The sequence below is a fragment of the Erpetoichthys calabaricus genome, chromosome 4, assembly GCF_900747795.2.
Source record: "Erpetoichthys calabaricus chromosome 4, fErpCal1.3, whole genome shotgun sequence".
Lineage (NCBI taxonomy): Eukaryota > Metazoa > Chordata > Cladistia > Polypteriformes > Polypteridae > Erpetoichthys > Erpetoichthys calabaricus.
This window is the reverse complement of record NC_041397.2, coordinates 1,260,832-1,278,531: the sequence shown is the minus strand read 5'-3', so window position 1 is coordinate 1,278,531 and position 17,700 is coordinate 1,260,832. Positions and strand designations below refer to the sequence as shown.

At 44.4% G+C, this 17,700-nt stretch overlaps 1 protein-coding gene across 1 annotated transcript in view; it reads left to right on the top strand.

The window, feature by feature from the left end:
- Positions 1-17,700, top strand: part of LOC114641454 (multidrug resistance-associated protein 1-like) — a 164,176-nt gene that overhangs the window by 39,095 nt on the left and 107,381 nt on the right. Inside the window, exon 4 of the mRNA XM_028790484.2 lies at positions 10,418-10,550. Within this exon, the coding sequence (XP_028646317.2) occupies positions 10,418-10,550 (133 nt within the window). The remainder of the gene's footprint in view (positions 1-10,417; positions 10,551-17,700) is intronic.

Sequence of the window (17,700 nt, the reverse complement as noted above, 5' to 3'; positions counted from 1 at the left end):
TATTGTTTATTTTAGTCTTAAACAGCCACATTCTTGGTTTTTAATTGCTCCTTATTAGCAATAAGATGCAAATGACAAAAAAGACCAGCATTTCTCCATTTAACTTGTTACCATTGACGCCTGTGTGTGTATTTATCACGTACTGTTTGATTTAACAAACAGTGGGGTGTTCATATGTGCACTTGGCACCAGGACACCCTAGGCCTCAGTTCGATGATCGACTTTGTGGTTGTGTCGTTGGACTTGCGGCCACAAGTCAGAAGTAGCTTCAACTCCCACCTCCGGCAGAACTTTGACCCTGTCCCGAGGGAGGTGGGGGACATTGAGTCCGAATGGGCCATGTTCCGTGCCTCTATTGTTGAGGCAGCTGACCGGAGCTGTGGCCGTAAGGTGGTCGGTGCCTATCGTGGTGGCAATCCCCGAACCCGTTGGTGGACACCGGCGGTGAAGGATGCCGTCAAGCTGAAGAAGGAGTCCTACCGGTCCCTTTTGTCCTGTGGGACCCTGCAGGCAGCTGATAGGTACCGGCAGGCCAAGCGGAATGCGGCTTTGGTGGTTGCTGAGGCAAAAACTCGGGCGTGGGAAGAGTTTGGGGAGGCCATGGAGAACGACTTTCGGACGGCTTCGAGGAGATTCTGGTCCACCATCCGGCGTCTCAGGAAGGGGAAGCAGTGCAGTGTCAACACTGTATATGGTGGGGATGGTGCGCTGCTGACCTCGACTCGGGACGTTGTGGGTCTGTTGGGGGGAGTACTTTGAAGACCTCTTCAATCCCATTAACATGCCTTCCAATGAGGAAGCAGAGCCTGGGGACTCAGAGGTGGGCTCCCCCATCTCTGGGACTGAGGCTGGACTACTGCAACTCTCTGATGTCTGGACTTTCACTAAAGGCAACACGACCACTTCCATTGATCCAGAATGCAGCTGCAAGACTCATTTTTAATATTCTCAAATTCTCACACACTACACCTCTGCTGCGGAACCTGCACTGGCTCCCTGTGGCTGCCCGCATCAGGTTCAAAACCCTAAACCTTGCCTTTAAGGCCAAAACTGGAACTGCACCACCTTACATATCAGCACTGGTTAAGCAGCGTGTCACTTCTCGCTCTCTCAGAACATCAAGCACTGCTCGTCTCGAACCACCCTTACTTAAAAGAAGAGGACGACATTCATTAAGACTCTTTGCAGTGTTGGCTCCTCAGTGGTGGAACGAACTTCCTCTTGCTGTACGAACAGCGGAGACCCTCACTGTCTTCAAACGTCGTCTGAAGACACACTTCTTTCAACAGCACTTGGACTAAAGTCCCCATACTTTTTTTTTCTACCCTTTTTCTCAAAAAAAAAAAAAAATTTTGTACTAACAACTTACTATTTTCTTCTAGCATGGTTTTGTGTACAACTTGGTCAGCAGTAACTTGTTTAATGACAGTAGATTTAATCCTAGCCTTAAAGACTGAAGAACAGTCGTAGACTACTAAGCACTGTTGTAAGTCGCTCTGGATAAGAGCGTCTGCTAAATGATGTAAATGTAAATGTAGGTCACCGAGGTGGTCAAAAAACTCCTTGGTGGCAGTGCCCTGGGGGTGGATGAGATACGCCCGGAGTTCCTCAAGGCTCTGGATGTTGTAGGACTGTCTTGGTTGACACACCTCTGCAACATTGCATGGACATCAGGGACAGTGCCTCTGGATTGGCAGACCGGGGTGGTGGTCCCCCTCTTTAAGAAGGGGGATCGGAGGGTGTGTTCCAACTACAGAGGGATCACACTCCTCAGCCTCCCTGGAAAAGTCTATTCAGGGGTCCTGGAGAGGAGGGTCCGTCGGATAGTCAAGCCTCGGATTCAGGAGGAACAGTGTGGTTTTCATCCTGGTCACAGAACAGTGGACCAGCTCTACACCCTTAGCAGAGTCCTGGAGGGTGCATGGGAGTTTGCCCAACCAGTCTACATGTGTTTTGTGGACTTGGAAAAGGCATTCGACCGTGTCCCTCGGGGAATCCTGTGGGGGGTACTCCGGGAGTATGGGGTACCGGACCCCCTGATAAGGGCTGTTCGGTCCCTGTATGATCAGTGTCAGAGCTTGGTCCGCATTGCCGGCAGTAAGTCGAACCCGTTTCCAGTGAGAGTTGGACTCTGCCAGGGCTGCCCTTTGTCACCGATTCTGTTCATAACTTTTATGGACAGAATTTCTAGGCGCAGCCAGGGCGTTGAGGGGGTCCGGTTTGGTGGGCTCAGGATTGGGTCACTGCTTTTTGCAGATGATGTTGTCCTGTTTGCTTCATCAGGCCGTGATCTTCAGCTCTCTCTGGATCAGTTCGCAGCTGAGTGTGAAGCGGCTGGGATGAGAATCAGCACCTCCAAATCCGAGACCATGGTCCTCAGCCGGAAAAGGGTGGAGTGCCCTCTCAGGGTTGGGAGCGAGATCCTCCCTCAAGTGGAGGAGTTCAAGTATCTCGGGGTCTTGTTCACGAGTGAGGGAAGAATGGAGCGTGAGATCAACAGGCGGATCGGTGCGGCATCCGCAGTAATGCGGGCTCTGCATCGGTCTGTCGTGGTGAAAAAGGAGCTGAGCCGCAAGGCGAAGCTCTCAATTTACCAGTCGATCTATGTTCCTACCCTCACCTATGGTCATGAACTATGGGTAGTGACCGAAAGAATGAGATCGTGAATACAAGCGGCTGAAATGAGTTTCCTCCGCAGGGTGTCTGGGCTCTCCATTAAAGATAGGGTGAGAAGCTCAGAGTAGAGCCGTTGCTCCTCCGCATCGAGAGGAGTCAGATGAGGTGGCTCGGGCATCTGATCAGGATGCCTCCTGGACGCCTCCCTGGTGAGGTGTTCCGGGCACGTCTAACCGGGAGGAGGCCCCAGGGAAGACCCAGGACACGTTGGAGGGACTATGTCTCTCGACTGGCCTGGGAACGCCTCGGGATTCTCCCGGAAGAGCTAGAAGAAGTGGCCGGGGAGAGGGAAGTCTGGGCATCTCTGCTCAAGCTGCTGCCCCCGCGACCCGACCTTGGATAAGCGGGAGACAATGGATGGATGGATGGATGGATGTTTGATTTAATTAAATACTTGGAAGGAAAGTGAAGAGAAAAAAGTGAAGGACTGAGAATTCCTCCTCCATTGTTGCCTTCAAATCATTTGGATGACATCCTTAGAAAGGGGAAGAAAATCTCAGATATGAGAATGAGCTGACATAGCAGAGTTAAAGCACCAACAAGCCATGAAATTAAATTATTGGCAAGAATTGCTTTCTAATTAAGCAACTGGGTTAAAACAAAAACCTGCAGCCACTGCGGCCCTCCTGGACTGGGACTGAGGACCCCTGCTATGGAGTATGCAGCAGGCACTTTTTAGTATTTGAACAAACACTTCATTGCAAACATCCATCCATCCATTTTCCAATCCCGCTGAATCCGAACACAGGGTCACGGGGGTCTGCTGGAGCCAATCCCAGCCAACACAGGGCAGAAGGCAGGAAACAATCCTGGGCAGGGTGCCAACCCACCGCAGGACACACACAAACACACCCACACACCAAGCACACACTAGGGCCAACTTAGAATCGTCAATCCACCTAACCTGCATGTCTTTGGACTGTGGGAGGAAACCAGAGCGCCCGGAGGAAACCCACGCAGATACAGGGAGAACATGCAAACTCCACGCAGGGAGGACTCAGGAAAGAAAACCAGACAGGTCTCCTAACTGCGAGGCAGCAGCGCTACCGTGCCACCCATTCATTGCAAACAGTAGCCAATAAATACAAATACATTAAAGGCCTCGAGCTGTAACTGCTTAAAAAATGAATCCTGACAAGTAGAATCAGACCTGAGGCCAACAACCAAGGAGGCAGAGGGCATCAGCAGAACAAAGTTTGGGGTGATTTGTGCCTACAGATTTCTCCTATTTTAACAAGTGCCTTTTTAAAGAGCATCTTTTAGTCTTCAGGCTTTCCGTTATCATTTGGTCTAAACTGCGTCCATCTTCAGTATTGTTCCTTCTTATAATTCCTACTTAATGTCACTAATGGGCAGCAGTTGTTTTTTTTTTTTTGCTAAAGTGTGTGGACACCAGGGGGCACTCCAGCTCCTCAACCCCCAGCTCAAGCAGGTTTGGACTCAAGTATAAAAGGCAAAGAGTCTTTTATGGTGGGAAACGCTTCCCCAAGCATTTCCCACCAAAGCCGCAAATACAATTAAGCACACACACAGTACAGCACAACTCTTTTATCATCTTCTCTCTCTTGTCACTGCCTCCTCCACACAAGCATTATCCTCCTCTTCCTCCCGACTCTGGCTTGTCCCTGTGTTGCATTGGGCTCCTTTTTATGCTGGACCCGGGAGCACTTTGTGACGTGGTCAGTTGGAAGCACTTCTAAGTGGCATAAGAAAGCCAGGGAGGTCCTCCCCTGGCAGCGTCCCCTATTGTCCACCAATGACCCCTGCATGGCTGCACTTCCGGACTCCTGCTCTCATGCAGCCCTAAGGGTTTCCAAACTGGAACTTTATATGAGGGATGCTGACACCTTATTATAGTGGGGGACGAACTGCCTCCTGCTGTCTTCTCTTATATTGATTCCTGTAGCCTTCAGGCACCCCACTCAGAACAGGAATGATATGGTGTCCTGGCCGGGTATTGCCTGCACTTAGTCCATCCTTCTGTTATGGCATCCTGTCCTGGTGTGACGCCCATGCATCCTCTGGAGCATCTTCAGGTTCTGTAACTGTGGCTAAGAGCAGAAACTGTACAGTCAATGCTCTGAACAACCTTATCCAATGAAATTGGTTTTCAGAGCTTTAGCCCATCCATTGGTGACACCTATGTGTTGTTTCATGCTGTCCTGTTCTTGTGTTCTTTATTTCCCACTCATTGTTTAAATTAACGTTGAATTTACTGCTTCTTGATTACATTTCACCAATGCAGGATACTCTGATTCATCATTCAGAAAAAAAGGTTAAGTGAGATTTTACAAAATTTAGGGGGTCCCTTTAATGTGGTGAGCTGGTTAACTGTTTACCTGCACAGGCCCACCTATACTGACAAAGACCATAAGACTTTCTGAAGAAAGGGGCAACACAAAAGGCAAGTAAAAGAAAAAAATGAAGGCCCGTTTATACGTATGGTCATGTCAGTGACCACATGCCTCCAGAATTCTGTGGCTGAGCAGTCCTGTGCGCCCATCCTGCTGCACACATTGACTGCACATATGCTGGACAAGAAAACACGGGCTAGTTTGAGGAACAGATGTGTGAGGTGATTCAGAGCTACCCTCACCGATCCAATCCAACATTAAAAGCACACAGAGATGGCAAAATGTGCCCAAATTCATGGCAAGAAATTGCCCAGGCCCTGGGCAAAGATGAAAGTCGGTGCAGGAAGAAATGGAAATATCATTGAGATCAATATGTAAAGGCAAAGAAAAAGACTTGGTAGAGATTCGGCAACTGTGCAGTGCTGGGCACCGAATGCTTGTTCTGTAAACACGAGGGTGCGCATGTGCGTCCTCAGCTGTCGGCACCCGAGTATAAACAGGCTTTTAAAGCGACTAAGACCTCTGATAATTGGTGGGCTGTGCTAAACTCCAAAAAGAGGCTTCACCTCCAGACTAGGCCTAGAAGCAAAGTCAGCCTGGCTACAAACTCAAGAAGCAGGCTTTGTGTAAATGATAAGAACTTATAACCAGGGCAAAGGGAGTCATAAAGGTTTGTCCACAAGAGGCGAACCACACGGCAACTATCCAAAAAAATCCAGTGCTTGTAATTAGAACAAAAATCTTCAAAAGCAGGAACACTTACAAAAATTAGTTAGTTCAGACAAACGTGAGCAAAGCCAGAGCTTCAGCGTTGACTCCAAGGATTTGACAGGCTTCTGTAGACCATGTGGTGGTCCGACAACTGCAGCATCAGGCAACCCCTTGAGAGTATTGCGTTAGTTAAAGACTCAACTTGAGTAAAAAGGAAAGCAGCAAGGAGTGAGGAACTGGGAGGAAAGAAAAAACACAAAACAAAACATAGAAAAAACCAAAGCAAGGGATCAAAAAGAAATAAATATGAATTCAGAACAACTAAATGGTAACAGTGGGTAGCGCTGCTGCCTCGCAGTTGGGAGACCTGGGTTCGCTTCCCCGGTCCTCCCTGTGTGGAGTTTGCATGTTCTCCCCGTGTCTGCGTGGGTTTCCTCCCACAGTCCAAAGACATGCAGGTTAGGTGGATTGGCGATTCTAAATTGGCCCAAGTGAGTGCTTGGTGTGTGGGTGTGTGTGTGTGTGTCCTGCAGTGGGTTGGCACCCTGCCCGGGATTGGTTCCTGCCTTGTGCCCTGTGTTGGCTGGGATTGGCTCCAGCAGACCCCCCGTGACCCTGTGTTCGGATTCAGCGGGTTGTAAAATGGATGGATGGATGGATAAATGGTAACAATAGTGTAAAACAAAAGAAAGGAAGTTTGTCTTAAATCCATGTCTTATTTCTTTATCTTTTCTGAAGGTGTTTCATCCCTTAATACACAGAATAACACTGCAGAGTTCATTCCAGTAACGGTTTGAGCACATCTGCGTGTTCCCATTATAATGTTGATATGGAGGATGGTTTGTGTGTCCAGATTGAGTGGTTGTCCTCCAGTTTTCTCAGACTTACAAAGGATTAAATGGAGGTTCTCTTTAGAACATCCAGCCCAACAAAGCTCACCAGTCCTATCCACTTATTTCTTCAAAAAAAACATCAAGTCAAGTTTTGAAAGTTCCCAACATCTTACTGTCTACCACACTAGTTGGTCGCTTATTCCAAGTGTCGGTGGTTCTCTGTGTAAAGAAAAACTTCGTAATGTTTGTGTGAAGTTGACCCTTCACAAGTTTCCAACTGTGTCCCCGTGTTCTTAATGAACTCATTTAAAATAACAGTCTTTATCCACCGGACTAATTCCCTTCATCATTATAATCACTTCAATCAGGTCTCCTCTTCATCTCCTGTAAAGGCTCAGCTCTTTTAATCTTTCCTCATAACTCATCCCCTGTAGCCCTGAATCAGCCCAGTCGCTCTTCTCTGGACCTTTTCTTGTGCTGCTGTGTCTTTATGGAGACCCAAACTACACCCAGGACTCCAGATGAGGCCTCACCAGTGTGTTATAATGCTTGGGCAGAGCCTCCTGTGACTTGTACTCCACACATCAAGGCGCTATATAAACTGACATTCTGTTAGCTTTCTTAATGGCTGCTGAACACTGACTGACAGTCGATAGCTTAGAGTCCACTATGACTCCTAAATCCTTCTCATAAGGTGGACTCTCCATTTTCTGACTGCCCATTGTGTATTCAAACCTCACATTTTTACTTCCTATGTGTAATTCTTTACATTTACTGACATTAAATTTCATCTGCCCAAGCCTGTCTGCTGTCCAAGTCCTTCTTTGATGATATAATGGATTCCAAATTATCTGCTAATCCACCTATCTTGGTATCATCTGCAAACTTCACCAGCTTGTTACTTATATTCCTATCTAAATCATTTCTAGATATTAATAATGGAAGCATCCGCACACTGCCTCCTACCGGTCACCACTCTTAACATCGGCCAATTCTCATGAGGTTCCTCGCACCATCACCCTCTGCTTCCTGTGTCTGAGCCAATTCTGCACCCACCTACACCCCACACCCTGAACTGCCACTTCTTTTAGTTTGATGCCCACCTCTCATGTGGCACCTTATCAAATGCTTTCTGAAAGTCCAGATAAATAATCTCATCTGCTCCACTCTGGTTGTATCCTTTTGTTCTTCCTCACAGAATTCCAGCCTGTTAGTAAAACACGACCTCCCTCTTCTGACCCCACGCTGACTGTCCTGTCCTTGCCAGGTGTTGCTTCATCTTCTCCTTAATATTTCCTTCCATTAATTTTCCTGTGATGCATGTTAAGCTTGTAGTAAGCCTGTAGTTGCTTGGATCTGCCCGGTCACCCTTTTTATATAATGGGATGACATTTGCCATTTTCCTGTCCTCCACAGTGACTTCATTGATACTAAGTCTACTCTCAGCAGACGTTTCCTCTGACAATTGATGGTTTTTCAGTTTCTCCTTCTCCTCAGGTTAAGAACTTGGGTGCCATCCTTGACAGCACTCTGGCTTTCAAAGCACACATTAATGACTTTCCCCTGTCTGCATATTTTCACCTTTGCAGTATAAATCATCTTCATCCATTTCTTACACCTAATAGCACTGCTATCCTTGTCCATGCTTTGGTAACATCTCACGTTGATGACTGTAATTCTATACTGGTTGGCCTTCCTCACAAGTTTTTCCATAGGCTTCAGCTGATTCAGAAATCTGTTGCTCATGTCATCACTACAACGACCTTCACAGAACGTATAACTCAGGTTCTATGTGAACTCCACTGGCTTCCTGGTAAATATTATATTGATTTCAAGATTTTGCTATTAACATTCAAAGCTTTTCATAATTTGGCGCCTGTATATCTTCTGGATTTGTTACACATTTATACACCTGCTCGCATTCTTAGATCTTCTTACTCAAATCTCTTTGTTACGCCCTATGCTATCTACAGTGCATTTAGAACTTTTGGCTTTGGAACTCACCTCCCTCCTGCAGCATTGATTCACTTCCCAACTTCAAATCCAAACTTAAAATTGATCTTTTTTAAACTCACCTGCTCCCCTGCTTTTGCCCTTTGCCTGTTTGGTTTTTCACTTATTTTATCTTAATTGTTTTATTGTATTGTTTTCTTTTGCTTATTGTAAGGTGTCCTTGAGTGCCACGAAAAGGCGCCTTTAAATTAAATTATTATTATTTTGGGCCAATAGTTGTCACAGTCTTTACAGCCTCTGGGCTTTTCACTGTGCTCTGTGTGTCTTCATGTCTCACTCTCATGAGAATTCATAAGAAGTCTTGCACCCCAAAACACAAAGCTGAGCCTCAGTACTTTATCAAAACCGCCCAGTTATTTATTGGAGCGTGATCTACCCCTCTCCGATACACAGACACAGCAGTCAGGCAGGGTCGTGACCAGGTTAGTGGCCAAGTAATCCTGTCCCCTACATTTATAATCTTCCTTGCATCACTCATCGATGACAGGCACTTACAGCGCCACCATGGTCGGTTCGGATTTGCTTTCACTGCAAGCCACTACAGTGCTGGGGGCCTGCGTTTGCCCCGGTAATGGATAGGCTGTCTCCCATAGATGTGACGATCGCGCTTTGGGACGCTCCTCGGCATGTCGACCCTTTAGGGGGAGTCCCAAACGAGTTTAGAAACCTCACAAAGTGGACAGGTGTGCTGCATGTGTGTGTTGTGTATTGTGGAACATGACCCGGACACAGACAGGCAGACACGTTTAAATCACCCCACACACGTTTATTTACAGAGTCCATATTTACAATAAACTGCTCACAAGCCCAAAGTCCCCAAAAGTCCTGGCCACCATCAAATGCCTCACTTCTTCAGGCCACCTCCTTGCCTCCTCCCAGACCTTGTCCTTCTTCCACCCAACTCAAGTCACTGAATGGAGGGAGGCGGACCCTTTTATCCACACCCAGATGTGCTCCAGGTGTCCTCCGATGAGCTTCCGCCGTCACTCCCCAGTGTGGCGGAAGTACCGGCTCTGCACCCAGAAGCACTCCGGGTGTCCCTGATCCTCTTCCCCTCTTCCTGTCCAGGGCTCCCAAGGCATTGGGGCGCCCCCTGGTGGTGACCACGGCCCCTTACAGGGTTGAGCTTCCAAGCTCTGTACCCGTGGTCCCCATAGCCACCAGGGCGGTCACCCCCACGTGGTCTGAGGGAGGCGTAAGTCCCGGCCGGGTCGCCCCCCCAGCCACCTGTGACAGTAATTTAATACATTCTCGTTTGTCGTGTAGTGCCATGTACTGCGTTCACTTGACAATATGAGATCATTCAGCCCAGTGATGACCAGGCGGCCCCCACATCTTATCCAGATACTTTTTAAATGCAGTCAGTGTTTCTGCTTCAGCTGCAGTATGCGACTTGGTAGTTTATTTCATATTTCCACAACCTGTGTATGTGAAGAAGTACTTTCTGGTCTCCATCTTGAATTCATTCCTTCGGTCAGACCTTTAATCCCGGGATGTACTCGGTTTTTTCTTATTTCATTTTTTTTGTCCTCTTCTTATTCTTCTGTGTCTCTTATTGAGTAAAACTCTGTAATCAGGGGTTGTTAAAGCAAGTGTGGCTACTACTCTTACTAGTTTACAAAGTTTCTGATTGGTCAACAGATCTGTCAGTTACAGAGGCTCAGAAGTCATTTGAAGGGTCTTTTCTGCCAGTTCTGGTCACATGTTGGACATGTCTGCATTTTAATTTTTCTGTCTAGGAGGTCAAAGCCGGTGTTTTCTTTGCATTGCCTCTTATTTTATTTGTAAAAATGCAGGAGGTACAATCATTCTGTTTGCTTTTTTTAATAGAATAATCACCCTTGGCTACAAGAGGCCTTTGCAGAGAGAGGACCTTTTCGAGTTAAATGATCATGACTCCCCCTACACTGTCTGTCCGGCCTTCGAGAAGCACTGGAAAGAGGAACACATTCAACGGCGAAAGGTAACGAAAGAAACCCCCATGGAGTTTTGAATGTGGCACAGGTGATGTGCTTTAAGGTCCAACACTTTTAACAGGAATGACCAGTTCAGAGATATGGGATCTCCATGTAGATAAACCTGCTGAAATACGGCTGACAGATGGAGAGCCACAATTCAAATATAATTGAAATGTATTTGTTTAAAAATCTTGAACAAAAGCAAAAGCTGTCATTGGGGTGTAAAAGCATAGCTCTTTGTTTTACTGCAGGCGTGCTGCACAGTTTTGTATTGCAAATCATTTCCATGATTGTCCTTTTAATAATAGTGAATGGTTATCTTGTGTCGTCCTTCACGCTATTTCCTCTGCTTTGTACAAATACCCTTTTACAAGACATCTTAGCAAAGGTTCATTTATTTCCTCACTGCTCCACCTTTGGATCTTCAGTTGCTCTGACCTCAGATTTTTAAACACTCCTTCAGCACCCTAAAGTCATCATGCTGCTCCTGCTCCCAGTCCAACCGGAGGGCTCCACTTTCTGCTGTTTTACAGTAAACTCTTAAGTGAACATTGCAGCAAACAAACGCTGGAGTCCTTCCTCGTTAAAGTCAATGGAAAATAACCTCCATGTTCGTGATGTTCTTATATCATTATAACACCTTGGAAATCTGCATTTTAAAGTGCTCTTTTATTGATGCCAATCCTCATTCAGCTTCCTCTGCCAACACACAGTCAAATGTGCTGAGCAATTCCTGCTGCTAAAGGCTCAGACTTCGTTTGCCTTCATTTTTAATTGACTTCCTTTTTAACATTCAAAACCTTTTAATTGTTTCTTTTCAACTTAACCGCAGCCAAACAATAATGAGATAAAATGCATGAACAGACGACTTGACCACTTTTGCACTTATGTGTCCAGCAGCCAATATCTGTTTAAATAAAGAATACAGTGGTACCTCTGGTCACGACCGTAATTCGTTCCAAAACTCTGGTCGCGACCTGAACGTAATTTCCCCATAAGATTGTATGTAAATACAATTGATCCGTTCCAGACCGTACAAACTGTATGTAAATGTATATATTTTTTAAGCACAAAAACAGATAATTATACCATAGAATGCACAGTGTAATAGTAAACTAAATGTGAAAACATTGAATAACAGAGAAAACTAACATTGTAAGAGTTCGCGCTTGACCCTTACGAACTGTTCATACAAGACTTACAAACTGCTTGCTCTAAACACTTTATGAGTTTTAAGCACAGGGAAAAAAAATGAAATGCCACTCCTCTTGCGAAATGTTTCACACCGTCCTCTACTGGCTTTAAATTCCTCACCTTTGCCACTCAAAGAAGGATTTTTTCTCTCAGCAAATTGCCATGAATCTTCCCGGCTTTCTCACATATGATCGCCTCGCTTACGCTATTCTCCCCTGCAAGTTGCTTCTCGTTCAGTCACACTACCAACAGTTTTTCCACCTCTTCCGGCACTTGAGGCCTCTGCTTGGTTAACACTGTAACTCCTTTTGCAACATCAGCTGCTTTGTTAGGCCCTGTATACGCAAACAAAAGAAAATGGAGAATGGGAAATCACTGGCGTGTAGGGAAACTGGCCGCCAGTGTTTTTGTTCACCACCAGAGCATGTGGTCGTGAACAGATGCAAAATTTTGGAAAAATTTTTGATCGTAACCCAATTTGTACGTGTTCGGAAACGTTCGTGACCAGAGGTTCTACTGTACTCGAAAACAAAAAAGTGAAGGTTTGAGAAATACGGACCATCTGTGATCCACACAACATCTGGATGGCGTTCCCAGAAAAGGGAAAATGGACAGATTTGGAAATGTCTGGAGTGACAGAAAGAGAACAATGAGAAGCCATAGAATTAAAAAACAGGAAGATGTGGCTCCTGTAGATTGTCATGTAATAAGTTATACAGTGACGGTCTTACGTTACAGAAGTAGCAGTGCTTTGTTAACAATAACACCCACAGAAGATGCGCTCATGCAGTCTTATGGTCTTCACCTGACTGACTACATGCACAGGCAAGAAGACAAAGGCATACACACAACAACAAACTGCCAGCTGGTCTGTGGCCTTGCTGTTCTCTCCATTCGTCTGCTCCTAATGTTTACCCCCAGAAAAACGAGCCAAAAAAGTTGGATTTTTTCAACCAGAAAAAATGTTCTTGTTTGTAAAAGAAATATGTAAATACTGAAATGTCACCATGATCGCAGTACAAAAGGGATGTCTAGTGTCCACCGCTGTACCAGTGCAGATTTAGTACACGTCCTTGTCGTGATAGGTTTTCAGACGGTCACTAACACACAGCCTGATGTTGCAGTCGGGACAGTTTCTTTCTGCACTTTTCTCACAATACTTTTTCTGTTGCTTGAACATGAGAGGGTAGAATGTCAGTGTCCATTCCACACGATTGACGCACCCCTTGTGTTACTGTAAGCTCCCACAGCACAAGGCTTAGTGACTTCCACATTTCTCCAGACGTGAACATTGACAGCTGCAGCATTGTGAACCATTCTTGGGGCTAATGTCTTGCTTATCTTTGTAGTCCATTGCAATTATTTTGCATTTTTGCCATGTGACACAACAGTGAAGCTCTACACGATCACAGTCACCAGGTGTGTGACGGTAATTTGGTTGTATAGTGGCATGTGCATCAGTTTCCATGTCAACATCTAATGACCAATCCACATTGCCATCACTATCGCTCGATTCAGCTAATAGTTCAGCTACAGTTTGTTCAAAGACAAATGTCAAGCAGGTTTGATGTTGTTATCAATCGTAGGGTGGGCTCCGTTTATATGAAAGCTGACGACCAATGAATGCTTAGTGGAAATACAAAGTGAAGAATAAGGAACAAACGTGTTTTGGACTTCTCAGACAGAAGAGACTGATACTGCATGTTTTACATAGAATTGGAAAAAAATCAAAAAATGGCAGAGATTTTGGCTGACTTGCCGTATTAAAAACCCTTTGCATGGGTTTACACGGCAGCATGTTATTGCAATACTTTGTAAATGTGGACCTGTGCTGGAAAGTCGTCACGCAGCTGGGTAATTTGACATACCTTTTGATTAACTCTTGTGACTATTGATGTGCTGTGATGATGAAATCAGCAAAATCAGTTGACAAGTCTGACATTCCCTCAAGTTAGAATAATGTAACGAGACAAAGGCTTTACACGTACTTCACCTCTCTTACAACAACAACAACAACATTTATTTTTATAGCACATTTTCATACAAATAATGTAGCTCAAAGTGCTTTGCATGATGAAGAACAGAAAAAAAAAGACAAAATAAATAAGAATTAAAATAAGAGAACACTAATTAACATAGAATAAGAGTAAGGTCTGATGGCCAGGGAGGACAGAAAAAACAAAAAAACTCCAGACAGCTGCAGAAAAAAAATAAAATCTGCAGGGGTACCAGACCACGAGACCACCCAGTCCCCTCTGGGCATTCTACCTAACATAAATGAAATACAGGTACTTGTCGACTTACGACCGCGATTGGTTCCGACTGACTGGTTGTAAGTTGATCTGGACGTAAGTCGGCCTATGTTAATTTAAGGTAAGAATATTAGACTGGGTAATAATATTGTAATCATCTTAAAGTAATATTTTATCAACATTTTCTTACTTTCTAAGACAAACACAGCATACTACAGTACAATTTGTTTAATATGTGGAAAACGTACAAAACAAGAAATACTGTACTGTACATTTAATTCCTGGCACCACTGGTGCTTGGCTGCGGGTTGTTGATATCGCCTTCATCAGATCAGGCGAGGCTGCGGACGGGGTGATGGGAGGAGTTGCTCTTTTCATAAACATAGTGAGCTTCGTCTGAATTGTTTGTTTTTTTTTCTCTTCATAAATTTCGCAATAAGGACGAAATGTGTTGCGTGCCATCCGTTCAATCCTCGCAAATCATTCAATATTTGGGTCCATTTTTTCAAAATGAGCGAGGAGTTTATTCAGTAGAGATAAATCTTCTGACAATCCCTTTGTGGTGAACATTGTTTGTGGCACCTCCTCCTCTTCGTCTTACTCCAATTCTCTTGTTTCTTCTTCCGCCACTCTTTCTTCTTCCAATTCTATCAGCTCTTCATTTGTAAGTTCACCTGATTCCCGGTCTAGCAACTCCTCGACATCTTCCATTTCACATTCCAATGAAAGGTCTTTTGACAGTTTCACTATTTCTTCACGAATCTCATCAAGTTCTTGTTCACTGTTAAATCCAGCAAAAGTATTTACATAACGCTTAACACACTTCTTCCATACGCCATTCATACACTGTGAGTCGACATTTCTTGCGGGGAGGGCTTCTGTTTTCTCTGATCTGAGTTCACCTCTGTTATAGCGCGTCTTTATTTGAAAAGAGCAGTGTCATATCGGGGCGAGTGTGAACGCTAACTTTGACAAGCACTATAAATTTACAGCGGTTGTTACAGACGTAAATCAAATGTATGTTTTTATTGTATAATATTAACAATAACAGCAGCTCTCTACTCAAAGCGGTAAACTCGAGAAGCTGCTAGCATCGAACCCAGAAGCTCTTGATTGGGAGTCAGCAGTTGTGTGTGGGAACTGTTAACATTTGAATGTGATGATTGTATATAAAACTTGTGCACGAATGAGACTGGGATAACTGTGCATGTGGATGTGAGTGGTGTGTGTGACTGAGAATGACTGGTGTGAAGCCTGAAGTCCAAATATCAAATAAACACTTTCACAAGTACAAGTATAACAGAACAAGTGCGCTTTTATTCAAGAAGAAAAAAGAAAGCAGGTTGCGGTAAGCAGTTGATGCGACTGCTTGCGTAGTGCAATCCTAAGAACTGCCCAATCAAGAGCTTCTGGGTTTGATGCTGGCAGCTTCTCAAGTTTGCCGTTTTGAGTAGAAAGCTGCTATTAGTGTTAACATTATAGGGTTATATGTTAGGGTTATATTATTATCGAAAATTGCCAAAACAACAAGACACAAACACACGTGGGGCAACACTGCTGCGTATATTTTTACTGCTGCGTAGCGAGACTTGAGAGTGCGGGAAACTGGCACTGCCAACAGCTGGCAGGAGAAACAGTCAAACGCGTCGTAAAGTCGAACAGTCGTAACTTGCATAGGTCGTATGTCGACGAGTACCTGTAGTCCTCTTTGTAGTTAGGGTTGTCATGGAAGGACTTGATGATGACGGTCATGTAGACTTCTGGCTTTTAATCCATCAATGTAGGAACATCACGGTGCTTTGATCAGGTGGTGGTGGTGCAGGTCGCCACCACAGAAAACCGAGAAAAGAAACAGAAGAGAGAGTAGGGGTTAGTACGGATTTTAGAGCCACCATGAATAGTTATGATAATGAATTGGATATACAGAGTATCAGGATTAAATTAAAATGAAGTTATGAGAAAGCCATGTTACAGTAATGTGTTTTCAGCAGTGTTTTAAAGTGCTCCACTGTATCAGCCTGGCGAATTCCTACTGGCAGGCTATTCCAGATTTGAGGTGCATAACAGCAGAAGGTCGCCCGCTTCACCACTTCTTTTAAGTTTTGCTCTTGGAATTCTAAGGAGACACTCAGTTGAGGATCTAAGGTTACAATTTGGAATATAAGGTGTCAGACATTCTGATATATAAGATGGGGCGAGATTATTAAGGCTTTATAAACCATAAGCATAATTTTAAAGTCAATCCTGAATGACACAGGTAACCAGTGTAGGGACATCAAAACTGGAGTGGTGGCTCTGAGGCTAAGGATCTGCGCTGGTATCCCAAAGGTTGCCGGTTCGAATCCCCGTCAGTGCCAAAAGAGATCCTACTCTGCTGGGCCCTTGAGCAAGGCCCTTAACCTGTAATTGCTCCAGGGGGCGCTGTACAATGGCTGACCCTGCGCTCTGACCCCAAGGGGTATGCGAAATAAGAGCGTCTGCTAAATGATGTAAATGTAAAATGTAAAATGGAGAGATGTGCTCGGATTTTCTTTTCCTGGTTAGGATTCTAGCAGCTGCATTCTGCACTAGTTGTAATTGATTTATGTCTTTTTTGGGTGTTCCTGGGAGGAGTGCGTTACAGTAATCTAGTCGACTGAAAACAAAAGCGTGAACTAATTTCTCAGCATCTTTCAGTGATATAAGAGGTCTAACTTTTGCTATGTTTCTTAAGTGAAAAAATGCTGTCCTAGTGATCTGATTAATATGCGATTTAAAATTCAGGTCAGAGTCAGTAGTTACCCCTAAATTCTTTACCTCCGTCTTGACTTTTAATCCTAATGCATCAAGTTTATTTCTAATAACCTCACCATATCCATTATTGCCAATCACTAAAATTTCTGTTTTCTCTTTATTTAGCTCTTAGATAGACAGATAGATAGATACTTTATTTATCCTGAGGGAAATTTAAGTACCAGTAGATAAGAATTATACCAAATTGTATACAAAAATTTAAGTACACACTACACAAATAGCATTAGGTAAGTACAGGCTGTCAAAGGCAATCGCAGGACAATGGGGTTTGAATCTTATAGTTCAATACAAGTAATGAAGATGGTGTATTCAATAATAGCAGTACAATGGGAATTGTGCAAGTAATACCACTACCAAAGTGACAGGTGGCACATAATGATAATAATAATAAAGTGACATAATATTAATGTAAAATAAAATAAAGTGACATGGCTTATGCTGATAAGGTAACATGTTTAAAGTGGTACATCATGAAAAAGGCTGAACAGTAGAGACCAAGTCATGAGATATCAGATGTAGTGCATAGCTAATAGAGATTATGAGCAGAGAAGGAGCATCAGGCCCAGAACTCAATCATTCAGGGAGAGTTAAAGAGTCTAATGGCTCTGTAGACCAAAGATCTTTTGTAGCTGTCTGCATTGCAGTTCTGTGATAGCAGCCTACCACTTAACAAACTCCTCCAAGCTTATGAAAAACTCATAAATCCGGACCACCTTAAATCAGTTTGCACCTCTCTGTCAGCGTCTTTTGTCTTGTAAATTTGTCGATAAGCAAAAGCAGCAAGCAACCTGCTGTCCCATCACTCCCACCGCCACAGAAACTGCAAAAACCTTGTTTATCAGGGAGTGAGGTACCTAGAGCTGTACAGGCTAAAAAATCTATTGTTATTTGGAACACATGCATTTCAGGTGTGTTC